The sequence below is a fragment of the Lissotriton helveticus genome, chromosome 12 (genome assembly GCF_964261635.1).
Source record: "Lissotriton helveticus chromosome 12, aLisHel1.1, whole genome shotgun sequence".
Taxonomy (NCBI): Eukaryota; Metazoa; Chordata; class Amphibia; order Caudata; family Salamandridae; genus Lissotriton; species Lissotriton helveticus.
In genome coordinates this window covers 850,027,283-850,045,535 of record NC_136073.1, presented here as the reverse complement: position 1 = coordinate 850,045,535, position 18,253 = coordinate 850,027,283, and the positions used below count along the sequence as shown (strand labels likewise).

Genomic DNA, 18,253 nt, shown 5'->3' with positions numbered 1-18,253 from the left:
TTTATGTAGCTTTCGCTCACCTGAAATTGTCCCCACTTCAATATAGGTCAACGAGAACAATATTTTCCCCCAATTATTAATTTTTGTTTTAAATCTCGATCGTTTGGTTTTGCAAATGTGTGAGTGCATGCTACAAACACCTTAAGATCCCTTAATGCTACCCGCCCCTGAACCCTGTATAACCTTGCTACCCCTTAACGCTTGTTCTGGGACTTTGCCTGTGGAAAGCAGGGGGAGTCGAATGCAACCCACAGAGTCTCACATATGATCCCTGACATTTCAATCATCACCTCACTCACAGTAGCTTTCAATCCCCCCTACCCGATATTCAAGGACTGGGGAGGTGTTACCGGGTGCTATCAAACACCATTATAAGGTCCTTAGTAGCATCGGGTAACACGTAAAAGCTTACCTCTAAAAAACATAGAACATTTTTAGGGCATCAGTGGATGCACTTTCAGGACTACTTGCTGCTGTTTATGTACAGTGGGGCTGCATTTGGGAGAATTAAGCACCACCGCGAATGGCGTCATTTACAGAACGTCAGATGTTTTGCTGGTATACCACAGTTCGGTAATACCGTTACAACAATCAGTAATGGCATTACCACACATTTTTTATAGAAGTGTGCAAGAACTGTTCCCATCTCCTTCTCCACAGAACATTAGCACCAGCGTGTGCTCTGGTACTAACAGGCAAATAAAATATTGATAAAGTGGGATTGGCTCCACCAAGAGGAGTATTAATCTGTGACCGCGATGCATCATCACAGCCTTCCAGGAAGTTCTTCCATTAGAATGCATTAGGGATTATTCTAACAGAAAAATAAACTCAACTATGCTGTTTGTCACATTCAGTTCTTTTTCTCCTAAATGCATTATATATAGAAATAATATTTTTTATGCCATTTCCCAACACTAGCAAAGCCAGTCGGACAGGCTTTAAAGTGATAAACATTTGTGCGCAGAATCCATACAAACAACGTTTGTGAATGCCTGTGTTTACATTTGTTGGTACATTACAGCCAAACCTGTTGGCTTTACCAATGCTGGTTGTATCACATTTTATTGATGGAGTACATTAGTTCTCAAGTGGGATCTACAAATCAGCCAGCATACGCGGTGCTATGACACCGAGTAGTTCATGGATTTTCTTTTTTTAGGTCTTCTCTAATTTAATAAATTCTGGACCTGACTGCCACACATTAAATGCAACTCGTGCATGCCCTTGATGAGAGACCAGAGGGCAGTGTGCCAGCAGCACTCTGACCCCGGTCATCCTCTACTGTTCAGAAGCATGCTACCAGGTTCAGCCTCTTTATAAAGCCAACAAGCCATTGTGGTAAGGTGTGTGATAAATAACACGTTCTGCGTGTGCAATGCTATTACTTAAATGGTAAGTATCATTGCCTGCCTCCAAATAAACGTGCAAAACAGGACCAGAGACAAAGATAATAAAAACAAATGAGGAGCGGAGGATAGAAAAACCCAACAGAACCCAGTCTATGAACTTAACATGGTGGCCATCTTGGATTGGGGAATATTAACACTTGTTAATAATGGAGACCAACATACTGTGTGAAAATTGCTACTGGCACCAGATTTCTCATTCCATTTTTCAAACAGCCATTGAGGTCTTAAGCAGTGGCTGGTTCGTATGCTTTCTGATCCACGCACATGGTTACGGAGCCCGTAGGAAAATGGATTCTCACGGCTGGGAAGAGGTCATCCATCATTCAGTGATGCAAGTACATCCAGGTTGATGTTACACTCACTAGCACATTACAGGCTGCTGTAGTACTGAGCTTCAGACAGTCCACGACCACCAGGTGCAGGGCCTGCATTGCCATTCCTGTTGCAGTGGCAAGGGAAGGGTCGCCTGGCTGTCCTTAACTGTCTTGCATCCATTACCTTTAAGGCGGTCAGCATAAACTACAATAAACTGCATCTATATACATCCACAATAGAACATAGGCTGATCCAAAATATGACAGACAGCCCCTTGAACTAATGCCTAAATGGAGTGACCCCAAACAACCACTGGATACAGAGGGCTGACCCAAAGCCCCATTTTTGTATGTTGTATATCTGTTGTGTGTGAAGTGTGTTCTGTGTTGGTAAGAGCTACTTCAAGACAGCTAAAGCTATTAGCTGTAGTGACACCTGCCACACTCAGTCAAAGTACATCAGCAATTCAGCAAAAAGTGGGGGCATACCATGCAAGAAAGATGGCACTTTCTCACACACCTGTAAACTAACTTTTCTATAGCAGTTGCATAACTAGATTAGTTAAATATACTACATACGAAGAAAACACGTACATATAGCTCCTAAACCTTTAACAGTAATTTTTCTTGGATCATGGACCCCATGGCCAGTATTATTATGTGGGAGTGAGCCCGGGTCATCCTGGAGCTCTCCCGAAGGGATGTGGTCTCTAGTCTTTTGGAAAAGCTTTTCTCGCGCAACGTTTTTATTGTTTGTGCAAAGGATCCACAAACTCTCGACCCAAATCGGAGGCTGGGCCAACCTTGTTCACCACACTGCACAGGCCAATGCCTCCAGCCAGAGTTTTCAGGCCTCTGAGTAAAATTAAGAGACTCCACTATATTATTAATTTAAAAAAATACTACCACACAAACAGGGGCCCCACCCCAAGTGTCAGCGGGTCTCCACGATATCTTGTGATGTAGCGACAGTAAAGTATAGCACTTCCATAAAGTACAGAAAAAGCAGAAATATAGAGGTATGGTGTCAGGGGTATTCCACTTTTCCATACAGCCAGTTGCTCACAGTTCTGTCATGGAATCACTAGGCCAGCAGAATACGATGCTACCATGTGGCTGAGAAGACACAGAACAACGCCAACGTGGAGGCAGAGCGTCAGCAGTACAACGCAGTGTCATGTATCCTGGGTACAGACAGATATAGTCACAGAGCTAAAGGCAAGCACAACACTGCAGAGCCAGAGCAAAAGAACCAGAATAAAAACAGTTCCAACAATTAAATGTGTGTTTTATATTATGCTAGTCTTTTATGATCATCTGTGAACTGATCGAATAAAGATTACCAGACTGACCGTTTCAACAACTAGCCAGCCAAATACAAATATCTTGTTAATATGTGTAAAGCAATGAGATTTACGTCTGGATGCTAGTGGGATACGCTAATAGGGAAGCAGGTCGTCACTGGATCGCGTGTCGGATCACATACCTGTGTCGGGGGGTAGGATGCAGCAGGGAAGCGGGCAACGGAGTAGTCCTCAGTAGAGTACTGCGATGACAAGTAGGGAGCAGCAGAGTAAGTCGCTGATGCGGCCACCTTGGGGCTCATGTAAGGCTCCTCCAGCTCCACGGGCTCTGAAGACCTGGCAAGAGCGGGCTGGTCGTAACCCTCGTCTAGCTCGTTGTCGGTGTACCCGCCTCCCTCGGCGTCCGTTTCTTCGTAGTCGCTGTTGGCGCGGCTGTCGCAACTCAGGTAGTCTGTGTTGGTTGGTGCCGACTCATTCAGAAGGTCATCGTCTGGAACGACCTCCGCCTGAATGCGGCAGGAGATAAAAAAATAATGAATTACAAAGAAAAATACACAAAGAACTTACTAAAAAATTGCTGCCGTTTGGGCAGGCGGTGTGTGTTAGAAGGCAACTGCTGCCCATTTAAACTGATCTCTTATGGATGTGTTTCATACGTCAGCAAGAAATCAAATTATTATTACGAGTCGTTACTTAGATAAGGTTGCAAAATACCCTTATTTTCAAGGCTTTGTGCTAACATTTTTAATCAATTTTATAATTTTTATCTGTCCTTAAATATTTCACCACAAGTAAATAAACTTAAGTTTTCCTTGTTCCTAATAAAGGTTATTTATTTCTTTAAGAAAACAATAAGGAGTTTTTAAAGCTTGCCGCCGTGCATGCCCCCCCACACTGAAACAGTTTAATGAGGACACACAAACCCCCTGTCACTCTAAATGAGACAGGAACTTCCGGATTGTTGGGGTGAAATCTGGACCAGTGTTGGACTAGCCAGCCAGACAACTAGACTAAGATGTGTTGGGGCACGCATCATCCAAAGTTATGATTCATAGGAACAGGGCGACCCCTTGATGCGCGTGTGCTGAAGGAACAGGACCGCTGGATATGCCAGTCTGCCCATGTGGAACAGAACAAATGGTAAATGAGCAGAACTGTACTGAAGAGGAGGGTTTAATGAGGAGACTGAAAACCATGAGATCCATGGAGAAAAGAGCAAAGGCTGCTGGGAGATTACATATTTAATCTGCAAGACTAAAGGGAGCAATGGTTTCAGGGAAAATAAACATTGAAGGAGGGGGGCTGGGGTAGAGCAGAGGCTCCTGGGAAATTAAATACTGCATGAAAAGGAAAGGAGGGAAGATCATAGGATGCTGGGAAATACAAAACTGAATAAGAAAGACCATGCAAAAGAGTAGGGGCTGCTTGCAAACTGAAAACTGAATGAGTTGGACAAAGGGAAGGGCAGGGGCTGCTGGGAAATTAAATACTGAATGACCTGGACCAATGGGAAAAGCAGGGTCTGCTGGGAAATTAAATACTGAATGAGCAGGACCATGGGGGAAGAGCAGGGGATGCTGGAAAATGGAAAACTGAATGAGCAGAACAAAGAAAGGTGTAAGAGTTCCCAGGAAATTAATCACTGAATACTTGGGACTGCAGGGGTTGCTGGGACATTGAATGCAAATGCAAAACCAGAAAGAAGATTAAACAGTGAGTGCTTGAGTGAGGTGCAAAAGAAGAGCAGGGGGTGCTGGGGCATTGAATACTAAAGAAGCATAACTAAAGGAAAAATAACTGTACAAGCCCCATTGTCTCCTCATTGCCCCCATGAGATGAGAGCGTCCAAGTCACCTGATCTTCTGAGGTCCAAATGGGGCGCGACTGCTGGTTCTTTATGATCTCCTTCAGGTTCCGGTACCAGGAGTCACTGGCGCCGCTCAGGTTGATGGTGGCTGTTAATAAAACACAACAATTAGTTTATTCAACTGCCCATGGGCCAGGGAGGCTGCAGAGGGAGGATGAACAGACAATCTGAGCACGGTCAGAAAGAAGAAAGATGGGAAACCCTACCATACTGTACAGGGCAAGAGAGACAGGTAACACCATAGTCTGTGGCAGGATAAAGAGGCAGGGATGAAAGTGAGACAGGCAACATCTCATCACTTGGAAAGAAAGGCAGGAGAGAGCAGTCACAGCCCAAGAGCTTGAGATGCAGGACCTCTCAACTTCTGTGCATGTATAAGTGCAAGAGAGGTGGGGTGCCTGAACCACTTGTATAAATGAGACAGATGCAAACACCAACATCTGTTGGAAGAGACAAGACACAGCCGATACATCTCAACACCTGCTGAGTATAAGAAAAATACTGTGGAAGATAACAGCCTTCTGAGAAAGAGAAAACAAAGACAGTGCAGCCTGGGGAAGAATACCAGAGACCGCACCTACTAAATAATCACAGGTAAGGCAGACACCATGTCAGTAAGTCGGGTCAGGTAAGGCAGACACCATGTCAGTATGTTGGGTCAGGTATGGCAGACACCATGTCAGTAGGTCGGGTCAGGTATGGCAGACATCATGTCAGTATGCCGGGTCAGTCAAGTCTGCATTGAAGCCCGACACAGGGACCAAAGAAACAGAGGGGAACAAGTTTTGTATGTGGAGCGATAAGAGTCAGAAATAACCACACTCGAGGCACAAATCCCCTACAGTGTGCTCCTACAACCACCAACCCAACAGGAGCAAGGAGACAAGACACATGTCCACTAAACCCTACAGACTTGAGAGCTATACCACAAACAGTCCATGCAACCATAACACAAAGCAGCTCTCTGAATCCAGCAACCAGGAGGACAGAATCTATTCCGGCCTGCAGAAGGACAGACATGCACGGTTTGAACCTGTGGAATGAGGCTGTCTTGGCTGGAAGTCCAGAGGTAAACGATGCACATTGCAAGACCTGCGTCTCCTTCTCGTCAACTCATTCCACAGAACAATTCTTACAAGTTACAAATCCTGCCTAAATTAGGCAAATTAACTCAAAGTTCTGGACCCTGAGTGTGAAGAAGCAGCATTATTCCACAGGATCATATACCCTTGAAGCCTATGGAGATTATAGACCGCCCAGCATTGAGTGATGTGGCCTACCGGTGAAGACATGGCTGCAGGCTTTCCTCATTTTGACGGCTTGGCTGTAGAGGCGGCGGGAACTCTTCTTGGAACCAGGCATTAGCCACTGCCGCATCGCCTTCACCCCCTGCCTATTCTCGGGGTTGCAGAAGACCACAATGGGGTAGAACTTCACATAGTTGAGGTGCTCCACTGCCGTCGGGGTGATGTCAAGCAGCGCGTGCTTATCCTGTGGGGGTAACAACATGGACATGATTGGGGGGGTGGGGGGTTGCCAGAGATAGCATCTGCTATGCTTGACTTCCACGTAGCAAGGCACTTACTCACCCTGGTTCAAAGGTTACAGAAGCAGTGCCAAGAACAGAAAGTAAACAGTGTCCTGTATAGAACACATTTGTTTCTGCAGCTCCCACTGCACATTACACTTGCAGTTCTATAAATTAAATATATTCACCAGTGCAATGTGCACTTTTTAGTATGCATCATAAAATGGAATACATTTAAAAAAAAGAAACTTCTTTCGATATTTCATCCTCGTAAATTCTCCCAAAAATATGTTTCATTATGACACCTCCTGGATTGGGCCTGAGCTTACTGTTTCCACAGCAGACAAGGGCCTTTGAGTGAAAGTCAACTTGCAACAGTTCAGCTGTGTGGTGTAGGAGAATGCGTAATTCAACAAAACATGACTGCGTTAAATAACACTGAAAGGCCCCATTGAGGGAAATTTTAAGATGAGAACGCCACTTATAGTTCATGCTGTAAGCTTATCACAAGTGTATTGGTTGGGGGAGACTATTGTACACTTAGCATACACAAAATGCATGTTCATTTTGAAAATAAGCGACCAATCCTCAAAATGCAGAGGCTCATAACAACAAATTTCTCCTTATTACTGATGTTATCTGCCCCTAGGGTCAAGCTAGTATGTTCAACCAAGTAGGCCACACACATAGCCGAGAGCCCAATCTGCCAAGTGATTTCATATGTTCTTCTGTGCATTTACAAAGTCCCTTTGATCACCCATTCCCCCAGGATAGAGGGCACTGGAGTGGACCGCTTTCACTCACCCTTTCGGCGATCGCCCGCACCAGCTGCAGCTTAATGACCTTCGAAGAGCCTTCGTCTCGGGCGATGCTCTCTGCAGTGGGAACAGAGGGAAAAGATCAATAGGACAGGAGACACCACCCTGGACAGGGAATTCAAAGAGTCTGTGTTTGCTATCTACCCTCCCCATGTATTTCCAAAGTATTATACTATCCCCCCCCTCACCCACTTCCCAAAGTGGTCCCTTAGAAGATGGTTTTAACATAGGCGTGAGGGGAGGTGGGTGTTTTGTAGAGAATGATCATAGAGGCATCATGCTTGGTATTCTGCGGAAGTGGATATCCATTCTTGCGTTGCATGGAGACACTTACGAGCAACCTCAAACTCGTCTGGCATTTCTGCACTCAGCTTATCCATTGCGATGTCGGTGATGGGCCCCAGAATCACAACGGGTCGCTTGAAGCTTGCTGCAAAGAGAAGAAAAATGTGACTAAAAGGAAGACACCAGCTCAACGCCTCTAATGTTTACCCAGATTCGACTCTCATCACACTGTTGCTTAAAGACGTCAGGCCCCATAAGTCGTTTACAATAACAAAACGTCCGCCCACCCCACTTTGTGTCTGGTTTCTATCTCACCTCTATTCCTGGACAAATAAGCATTGCCACACATTACAATATCAATTCCTAATCATTCTGTCACAATTCAATCCAACGTGCTGTTCTTCATGCATGAGCCGTCGGTCAAATCTTAGCATCAGTGACTAGGCTCATTACCAACCGTCTGTGAGAATCACTAGTCACCCACTCAACCCAATCATTGGTAACTGCAAGCTGAAATGGTAGACAGAATATGTAATCGTGTGCTGGGAATCATTTCTTACACCCAAAAGTTTATTGGAGACAGCTGGCTTAGGGATAGCGCCAAGTTCCATGGGCCAGTAAGAGTCCGGCCAGAGGTCATGACAGTCAGACTGTAAAGACGTCTCTGTTCTTGGCATCGAGTTTTTGATTGCTACCCAGCAGCATACGAATAAAATGCATCCTCTGTTGGTACAGAGCATGAGGGAATGAAGCAAGATCTGGGTGTCACAAGCATCGGGGTAGATTCTGGCTCTCATCTCCACTCATACGTTCTCGTCAGTGTCTTCATCACGAGTTCTTGCTTCGCCTTCTGCACCAATGATTGGACTTTTTCAGAGTTGCCCCCCATTGTAGGTCTCATTGACCTTCAGCACAATGTCTGGGCACTTTGTCAACTTCAATAGCAATGCATGGACTAATGGATAACTTCCAATATAGGGGCATAGTTTCTTGGCCAACTGAAAGTGTCAAAGCGGAGGCCATTGCTCAGAATTAATATCTGTATCCTCTAGCTTGGGTCCACACTCTACCTTCAGTGCCATGGCCTTCACTACCAGCATTTGGGTTCTAGGCCCATCTCTAGTCTGTGTTCTAATTTAACCTTCAGCACAGAGGCCTGGCCTCTCCCTCAGATTTCTGAGACCATCTTTGGACCATTTGCCAACTTTCACCATTAATGCCTGTGCTCCTATTTAGAACTGAAAATCTGAAATCCTTAGTTATTGGCAACAATTACGGTTATTCTTCTGGGCTCCTATATCAAGGCTCCCACGAAGCTTCCAGTCTCCAATTATAGCAACCGGTGGTCAAACTTTGGCTCGAACATTAAGCTATAGTTCAAATTACAGTACCAATTTCAAGGCTTTTAAACAGCCTCTAGGCTCAATGAAACTATTCTTGGTTAATTCCTACCTTCTTTTGAGGCCGTTGGCCATAACATTGCAGTGATATTTAGCTAGTTGAAACTAGATCAGAAGTCTGAAACAACAGATGACTAGTTGACCCCACTGTTCACATGCTTAGCTTTGTGTACCTTGCAATCAACAGAGCCACTTCAAGTCGGAGACATGTGTTCTCCTCAGTTCTCTTTGCCAAAGCGCCGGGACACCCCTTGGGGTAGCCGTGCGCTATAAAAGAGACATAAACATGACATAACATAACATGCTGCCAGATCCCCCGCTGAAGCAATGGAGCTTCTCTTACCAAGAACACACCGAGCAGCTAGAACTCTGCCTGGCATCAGATCCTAAAGCCAATGTCCCATCACTGCATGCAACGCATCTACATTCATGTATTTTTAATTCATTATCATGTGGAACCACTTAAACAGATCTGCAGAACCATTGTGCCATCACCAATTAGGACTCATCTGTATAGGGTAAGACTGAACGGTTGATGTCCCATGTCCGAAGACTTGATTTATGTGGCCATTGCTGTGCTGTAGCCAGATTCACATACTGCATGCTCACTTAGTTGCTTATAGATAACTTCTTTCTGTTCAACTTAATTAACCGCATCGCTGCGGCGGCTATTCCGCTGCAGCGCTAAGGGGGCGGGGGCGGGGCGGCCACGCGGCGGGCGCATGCTGGTGACGGAACCGCTCCGTCACCAGCCGCGGTTGCGCTGTGCTCATGACGGAGTGGTTCCGTCATGGCCCCGCCCGCTTAATAGAACGCCCAGCGCAGGCGGGAAATCCGCGCCGCGCAGGCGCGGTGGCCGGGCCATGACGGAACCGCTCCGTCATCAGCACAGCGCCACCGCAGCTGATGGAGAGGTTCCTTCATCAGCATCAAAAGGGTTAACAGAGGTCTCAGTAGCTAGCCAACATCAAGCTTGATAGTATGACCACGATATGTGTAAAATCGACGCAGCGTCACACTGTAATAAATCACCTAAAATAGTCATTCTACTCAGAACAAAAATGTCACAAATTGTACTCTGAGACAAGAGACATTAAGCATGAGTCACGCAAACTATCACAATATACCAGTCACACAGACAAACATCACATACCAACGTTCCTGATTACAGTGCATTTATTATATGTGTAAATCAACTTTTATGTTTAGGAACATAGTGGTTCTAAGATTTATTATTTTTATGAACATTGTGTTGGGGAGTGTCAGAGATTGCTGGGATCACATTTTCAAATCCTACCTCATGGATCTGAAGCTACAAAAATGTAACAGTCTCTATAACCAGTCTAGTCAAGCGGATCTACCAGACACTTCTAATAACACACCGTGACCAATAAGAGACAATGTCTCTGGACAAACAGTTGAATGAACCTCAAGCCTGCTTCCTATATACAGCACTCCAGTTAGTGTGCATATGTGGTTCAGGAGAGAGACGGTGCAGCCAGAACGAATAACTCGTTTTTCGACATGAGTGAACAAAATCTGCAAGGCAACATACGGTACATACACAGCGGTGAAGGGTAAGGGCTGGAGTGGAGCAGAAGAGGATTCGGGAGGCAGTGGCATGGGTGGTTACGTGAAGTGTGACTCACCTTCTCTCAGCACCACCTTCTCATATGGTGGATAGTTGGCCTTAGCGGTGAGAGCCGCAAGGTCCTCTCGGCTCTTGCGCAGATTCTTCTTGGCACCGCGCAGGCCCCGCAGCTTCCAGAACTCAGCCCGTGGCCCAGAGGAAGTTGGCATGTTGGGTTTTTGCATGGACTCCAGACTTGCGATCTGCTCTGCCCTGAGGAGACAAGATAGCGGCAGACTCGGGAATAAGAGGACGAGGACAACGAGAGACAGGTTGCTGGGTGTACCAGGTGTGATTGTTCCTCGACTACTTTCCTGCTCGCCTACTTAACATTTCTCTGAGGACCTTAGGCCGATTAGAATCACTGCTTCCTTGTCCTCCATACATCTGTTGACTTCTTGAAGGTGGTCCCATTTTCTTTAATTCCACCCATCTTAAGATTTCTTGCGTTGATGTACCCAAGATGGGAAATCACAGGCCCCACAGGAGATAATGCTTCAGCTTCCCCATTAGGACCACATGCTCCCCTTTAATAAAATACACTTCAGAGGTTTCAAAAGCGCTGAAAAACATGTCACCTCATCACCCTTCACTCAAAGGCTTTTGGTCGGACAATCCTTTAAGTTTTCTTTTATATAATAAAATAAAAAATAAGTCGCCAAGGACCACCAGACTGCTCCCTCTTACCTTACTATCAGCCCGTTCATAAACGCCTCAACCCCTCGTCTCCCTAGCACCAAACCGCTTCATGTTTACGTCATGATCCAGCCTAACCACCACAGTTCAGATTTTGTCCTCTGCACCCACCACTCTTGTCTGGGAAACAGCACTTCCCTATCTTTAAGCTAGGCTTAACCCTTACAACCACAGACCATCAATGTCCCTTTTGGGTTCTGATTTCGCTCTAGACTCCGTATCATTATAACCTCGGATAGCGTTGAATCGTACCTGCTCCCGTTGGGGATGATCCCTTTGTCCATCGCTTGCAGGTCCTGTCCCAGGCGGATGGCCAGCCAGCTGCCCACCTTCCCGTGGTACATGGTGTCCACGATGTGGAAGACTTCACCCCGGGTGAAGCTCAATCCGGAGGGAGTCGTTGCTTCGTAGTCAAAGTGTGTGCGGATATGGAAGGAGTCCCCCACGTTTGACTTCACCATCTTCCTGTAGACTATATGAAAGGGACAGAGAAGCACCAGAAGCATTATAATAATAGCATTATATTAATATAGCTATAGGTGTTCAAATGATCTACTGCAGTCTTCAGCATGGACATAAAGCGAGCAGACCTAGGCTCCAGTGGGTTGGTCATCACTGGGTGAAACTACATAGATCAAAGCGAGTGCATCTTTACGATGAACAAATCAGGAGGTTCAAACACTCGCCTTCAGCTAATGCAAGGCCAGTGCCAGACTGCAAAGACCAGACCATCACCGCAAGCCAAAAAAAACACTATTCCCAGAACTAGCAGTAACCCAAGAGAAGAGAGAAGAAACCAAAAATACACCTACCATGCTAGAATAACTGCAGCATGTGATGGTACTATGGTTTAACACCAGTTCTAATACCATAATACAAAACTATAAGCACAGAACCAAAACGTAACCAATGGTCAACAGGTCATGTTCCTGTTGGAGACACAAACCTCAAACAGAAAACCGACTTAAACCTTAAAAAGTTTGCCAAACTAGAGTGAAAGAAAATTCAACAACCAAAAGTCTCCACCGGCCTCAGATTTATAACTAGAACATACCCTACAGCAAAGGCTTCACTACATCTAGCCGCCACCTAAGGTACCAGCCAAGATCTCCTGTGTAGCCACACAAAAGAATACACATAGCTGAGAACCAAGATTTAACACAACCGATCATTCAAATCCAGATGAAAGGCCACGTAACATCTCATCGCTAAGACTGGTATAATGGAACCGGAACTAAAAACCCAACAACAAAAACACAACTGCACCAAGATTAAAGAAAGCAAACACCTACAGCCACCATCATCAACCAAGTCTGCATACTAATTACAGCACCAGGAAGCTGCAGAGCCAAAATCCAGGATCAAGTTCAGTTGAAGAGCCAAAGACAGACAAAACCTGAACCCAACACCTCCATCAAGGAACTCTGAGCACAGATGCATGAAACTACAACCAGTGCTAGAAGAAGCTCCACGGAAGGAACTATAACTTCACCTGTGGGCACAGAAACCTAAGACATCTTAATCTCAGCAAACATTTGGCCCTGTGGCAATTCAACAGATTCTGTAGTAGGGGATCTCTGTGTATAGTCATAATCTAGTGAATAGTCCCGCCCATGTGCGTGGACCCCGGAGCAATCAAAAATAATCTCTTACAGTGTCGAAAAATGCAGAAATGCACAGACACTTAAGAGAATTTAAAGACAGATAATGCAGCCTAAAAAAGACTACACTGTCCAGTACTTCAACTAGAAATTCCACCATAAAAACCACAAAAACAGCAAAGCCTGTACAGATTTCCCTTGCTTTAACAGCAAAATCCCTCAGGAATGATAGAGAGAAGGACCTGGACAGACAAGCCCCATAGGCTGCCATTATGTGGCTCAGAACAGGATACTGTGCCTTTAAGAGAACTTTCCAGAACTTCACAGTATCCCAGAATGCCCTGCAGGTCCCAGTTACTTTCAGTTCTTTTTTCTGGCTCCTGCAAGCAGGACCCTGGAGCATTGAGCTCTCCCTTTTCAAGGGTTTATTGGTGTTTTTTCACTGTAAACCCGATTTAAGTGCTTTCCAAGTACTTTTGGGCTTTTCTTCTTGGTGTTTTGCACTCTTTCAATGTCAAATATGCCTTCATTATTTGACAAATGCCCGGAGTGCTCCAGGAAGATGGCTAAGTCAGACCCTCATGAGGTGTGTATCCTCTGCCTGCCCTCTTCCCATGTTCCAGAGGAGTGTGAGATCTGCAAAGGCTTCTCTGGCAGGACCCTGAAAGACAGAATGAAGATCAGACTTCAGGGCCTCGAGGAAAGAAGGCTGAAGGCGCAAGGTGGGTCTGGAGGGGCTTCATCTGCCCATGCTGAGGCCTCTGGGGGGCTCCCCAGGGGTAGGAAGTCCAGCAAACGTCCCCAGTCTCCGTCTGGGTCGGTAGCACTGACCACGACGTCGAGAGGGAGGTCCACGGCCGGTTCCCAGTCTCACCAGGGCTCTGGGTCGAGAAAACGTCGCCCGTCGACGTCGAGGGACTTGCACAGGCTGCCGTCGAACCCAGTGACGGTTTCATCGTCGTCGTCTTCGGCGTCGACGTCGAGTGATCGGCGTCGACGGTCCCGGAGTCGGCGCTCGCCGTCGAGGCGACACCGCCGACGAACAGGACATCGTCATTGTCGAGGGGATCCTCGGCGTCGAGGCCGCCGAAGCGGAAGAGATCGCGTCGAGGCAGAAGAGATCTCCGGCGAGGAAGAAGTCGCCGTCGAGGCGGTCGAGGTCGCCGTCGAGGCGGACAAGGTCGCCGTCGAGGCGGTCCAAGAGGTCGCCGTCGAGACTGTCCAGGTCGCGGTCGAGGCGCAAAAGATCGCCGTCGAGACGTAAAGGATCGTCGTCGAGATGGTCGGGATCGTCAACGAGATGGTCGGGATCGACGTCGAGGTATGGAAGACGGTCGACGCCGAAGGGGCGCTCGACGTCGAGGGATCTACGTTAGACGCCTGAACACCATTCTTCGACGTCGAGGAGTCGTGCAGGCAGGCCTAGGACTGTGGGGGGCTCCCCTCAGTCCGGAAAGGATGGCGGGTCACCAGGATTGGTGTACTCGGAGGTGTATACTCCGAAGAAGACTGTTCCGCCTCCTCCTCCGTTGCCAAGAGGTCTTCCTCCGAGGGCTCCAACCCCTCCTCCGTTGCCTCCTCTGCCTCCACTTCCAACAGGACCTAGGACTCCTGTGCCAGACAAGCTGCCTCCGGTTCCACCGAGGTCGGTCTCGCTGCCCAGGCTTCCGACTCCTCCTAAGAAGACTCCTAAGTCTAAGGAACCACCCAAGCCCAAGACGTCTGCCCCGGGGAAACCGGCGGAACGTCCCAGACCTAGAAGATCGAGGTCGCGCTCCAGGCGGAGAGACAGATCGAGGAGTAGACACAGGTCCTCCACGAGATCTAGACATCGCCATAGGAGGCATAGGTCCAGGTCCCGTACTACCTCTAGGACCCGTTCCTATTCGCCTACTTTGTCGGATTCCCCGGAGACTAGGGTGTCTCCAATCGATGACATCGGTACATTCCAGGAGGTTCTCCTGAGGGGGGCTGCGAAGTTGGGTATCACGGTGACGGCTCCTACACCTACGACATCCGTGATGTTGAGACTTTGCACAAGAAGCACCTGTCTCGACCTCTACTGCCGTTGGTGCCAGGACTGGTCGAACCTGCGGAAGAGCTTTTTCTTACGCCAGTGGTGGTGAAGGCAGCTCCATCCAGACTTCTGAAGAAGTACAGGACTTCTGAAGAAGTACAGGGCGCCTGACTCGGACCCGGCCTTCCTACGGATGGACCCAGTGCCAGAATCAGTGATAGTGACGGCGGCCAGGAAATTACTTTCTACCTCCCAGTCATCCACCGTGCCTCCGGATAAGGAGAGCCGCTGGATTGATTTGGCTGGAAGGAAGGCGTGTGGGACTTCTTCCACTACTATGAAGGCTTCCAGCGACTCGGCGTTGCTGGGACGGTACGACTGCGCTGTGGGATTCCATGGAACAGTTCGCGGACCTTGTCCCGCGTGACAGGAAGGAGGACTTCATGGAAATCGTCAAGGAAGGGATGCTGGTCTCGAACCAGGCCATAAGCGCCGCAGCGGATATCTCCCTGTTGGCAGCACATGGCTACTGCCACGGTATCAACCAACGCCGCCATGCGTGGCTCAGGCTTACGTCACTCAAGCCTGAGGCGCAACAGCGAGTGGCCAATCTGCCGTTTTCCGGTGAGACGCTATTCGGGAAACACGCAGACGACGAAATGGCCCGGATGAAGGCCGAGGCGGAAACCCTGACGGCTGTGGGCTTGGAGAAGCCCAAAGACAAGAAACCCTACCGCCAGTTCCAACGGCGGTTCGGCTCGCAGGGGAAAGGAAGAGGACAGTCTTCGGGGCAACAGCAGCAGCAACAACAGCAGCAGTTCCGGAGACCCTTCCAGAAACGCCAGAGGGGTAGAGGTGGACAGCAGTCCTCTACCGTGAACAAGGGCCCGGCAGGGTCTCGACCCTGAGCGGTTACTTCCCCTTCGTCCGTTACCCGCTCCGGTGGGGGGAAGCGTTCAATTTTTTCTGGCAGAGTGGAGAAAAATTACTCAGGACAAGTTGGTGCTGAATATTGTTTGCAATGGATACAGTCTTCGGTTCACCAGCCCTCCTCCATCGATTCTCCTGGTCAGCTCGCAGTATCAGCTGCGCGAGCTCCAGGCGGAGGCCGATATCCTGTTAAGGAAAAGGGCGATAGAAGATGTACCTCTGTCTCAAAGAGGAAGAGGTCTGTACTCCCGGTTCTTTCTGGTCCGCAAGTAGGAACAACAACGAGTTCAGGCCCATTCTGGACTTGCGACAGGCAAACAAGTGGATTCGCAGAGAAAAGTTTTGCATGCTGTCGTTGCATCAGATCTATCCTCAGTTGCAACAGGGAGACTGGCTATGTGCCATAGACCTACAGGATGCATACTTCCATGTGCCCATTGCATGCAAACACAGGAGGTTCCTGCGATTTCAAGTCGGAACCAATCACTATCAGTACACGGTACTTCCGTTCGGGCTGAAGTCTGCGCCCAGAACGTTCTCGAAGTGCATGGCAGTGGTAGCGGCACACCTGAGGAAGAACAAGGTGTTTGTCTACCCGTACCTGGACGATTGGTTGATCAAGGCCTCCTCCTTCTCAGAAGCTCAAGCACACTTCCAGATGACGTGCGTTCTGCTGAACAAGCTGGGGTTGCACATCAACATGTCCAAGTCGGTCCCGACTCCGGTCCAGTGCATTCAGTACTTGGGAGCCTCCATCAATACGCTGTCAGCAAACGTGTCTCCTTCGGAGGAGCGACGGTTATCACTCCTTCGAAAGGCTCAGGCTCTTTTGGCGACTCCATCTACTACTGTGAGGACGGTGTCTTCTCTACTGGGCTCGATGGCCTCTAGTATCTTCCTGACGCCACATGCGTGGCTGCACATGAGACCGCTGCAGGAGTGCTTGGAGGATCAGTGGGACCAGAGGAGAGGATCTTGGGACGACAAGATACGACTGTCTCTACATGCTCTTCAGTCTCTGAAGTGGTGACGTTCAGCGGAGAATCTCCTCAAAGGGGTTCCCTTCCACAAGGACATTCCCACTCAGACTATCGTGACGGATGCTTCTCTCCAGGGCTGGGGAGCGCACCTCGAAGACCTACAGATTCAAGGGACGTGGTCCCCGTCGGAGTCCACATACCACATCAATTTCCTGGAACTCAGAGCTGTTCACTTGGCACTGAAGGCCTTTCATCCGTCCTTTCAGACAAACTCTCTGCTTGTACAGACGGACAACATGACAACGATGTATTACCTCAACAAGCAGGGGGGGCTCGAGATCCCGCACTCTGTCACAGGAGGCGCAGGCGATCTGGCACTGGCTTCTGGCCCGAGGACTGTCGATAACAGCCACCCATCTGCCAGGTGTGCAGAATGTTCAGGCAGACGAACTGAGCAGGCTGATTCAGGAAAACCACGAATGGGTCATAAACGACGAAGTACTAGGAGAAGTCTTCGCAAGGTGGGGAACTCCAGAGTAGATCTGTTCGCCACCGCCGAAAACAGCAAATGCCGAGACTTCGCCTCCAGGAACTACCAGCCGGGGACGCTGGGGAACGCGTTATGGATCGACTGGTCGAACAGCTTTCTGTACGCTTTTCCACCCATTCCCCTGATTCCGACGGTTCTCATCAAGCTGTCCCAGTCCAGGGCGCGGATGATACTGATTGCCCCGGAATGGCCCAGACAGTGGTGGTTCACGGACCTGCTTCACCGGTCTCTCCTTCCTCACATGAAGCTGCCGTGCAGGTTGGACCTTCTCACGAAGTTCGGGGGGCGGATGGTGCACCCCAACCTCTCGTCTGAGTTTGGCGGCATGGCTCCTGAAATAGTGCAATATGGCCATCTGAATCTCCCAGAGGATTGTATGGACATACTGAAGGAGGCTAAGCGACCTTCCACTGGGACTTCTTATGCTTACAAGTGGAAGAGGTTTTGCATCTGGTGCAAGTCCAAGAACTATGACCCTACGACATGCAAGGAGGATGTCATCCTTCCATATCTACTTCATCTGGCGCAGTCTGGCCTTAATGTCCTTTCCATTAAGGTTCATCTGGCTGCTTTGACTGCCTACAGGAAATGTCCTTCACAGACTTCCTTCTTCCAGATCCCTGTGATCAAGGATTTTTTGGAAGGCTTGAAGAAAGTGTTCCCTCCTGTCAGGCTTCCTTCGCCTTCATGGGACTTGAATGTGGTGCTGTCCAGGTTGATGAAGGAGCCTTTTGAACCTATTCATAAGGCTTCGTTGCAGCACCTGTCCTGGAAGGCGGCGTTCCTCGTGGCCATTACATCGGCCCGCAGGGTGATTGAAATTCAGGCGTTGTGTTGCCAAGAACCTTATACTGTATTTCATGCTGCTAAGGTTGTTATGCGTACTCACCCTAAGTTTCTTCCCAAGGTTGTTTCTGATTT

General features: G+C 48.3%; 1 protein-coding gene across 4 annotated transcripts in view; it reads right to left on the bottom strand.

The window, feature by feature from the left end:
• Positions 1 to 18,253, bottom strand: part of TJP3 (tight junction protein 3) — a 148,596-nt gene that overhangs the window by 9,462 nt on the left and 120,881 nt on the right. For all 4 annotated transcript variants that reach the window (XM_078669062.1, XM_078669063.1, XM_078669064.1 and 1 more), the window contains exons 13-19: positions 11,507 to 11,726; positions 10,578 to 10,771; positions 7,578 to 7,673; positions 7,230 to 7,300; positions 6,178 to 6,388; positions 4,885 to 4,985; positions 3,213 to 3,536 (exon numbers count right to left, since the gene is read on the bottom strand). In XM_078669062.1, the coding sequence (XP_078525188.1) occupies positions 3,213 to 3,536; positions 4,885 to 4,985; positions 6,178 to 6,388; positions 7,230 to 7,300; positions 7,578 to 7,673; positions 10,578 to 10,771; positions 11,507 to 11,726 (1,217 nt within the window). The remainder of the gene's footprint in view (positions 1 to 3,212; positions 3,537 to 4,884; positions 4,986 to 6,177; positions 6,389 to 7,229; positions 7,301 to 7,577; positions 7,674 to 10,577; positions 10,772 to 11,506; positions 11,727 to 18,253) is intronic.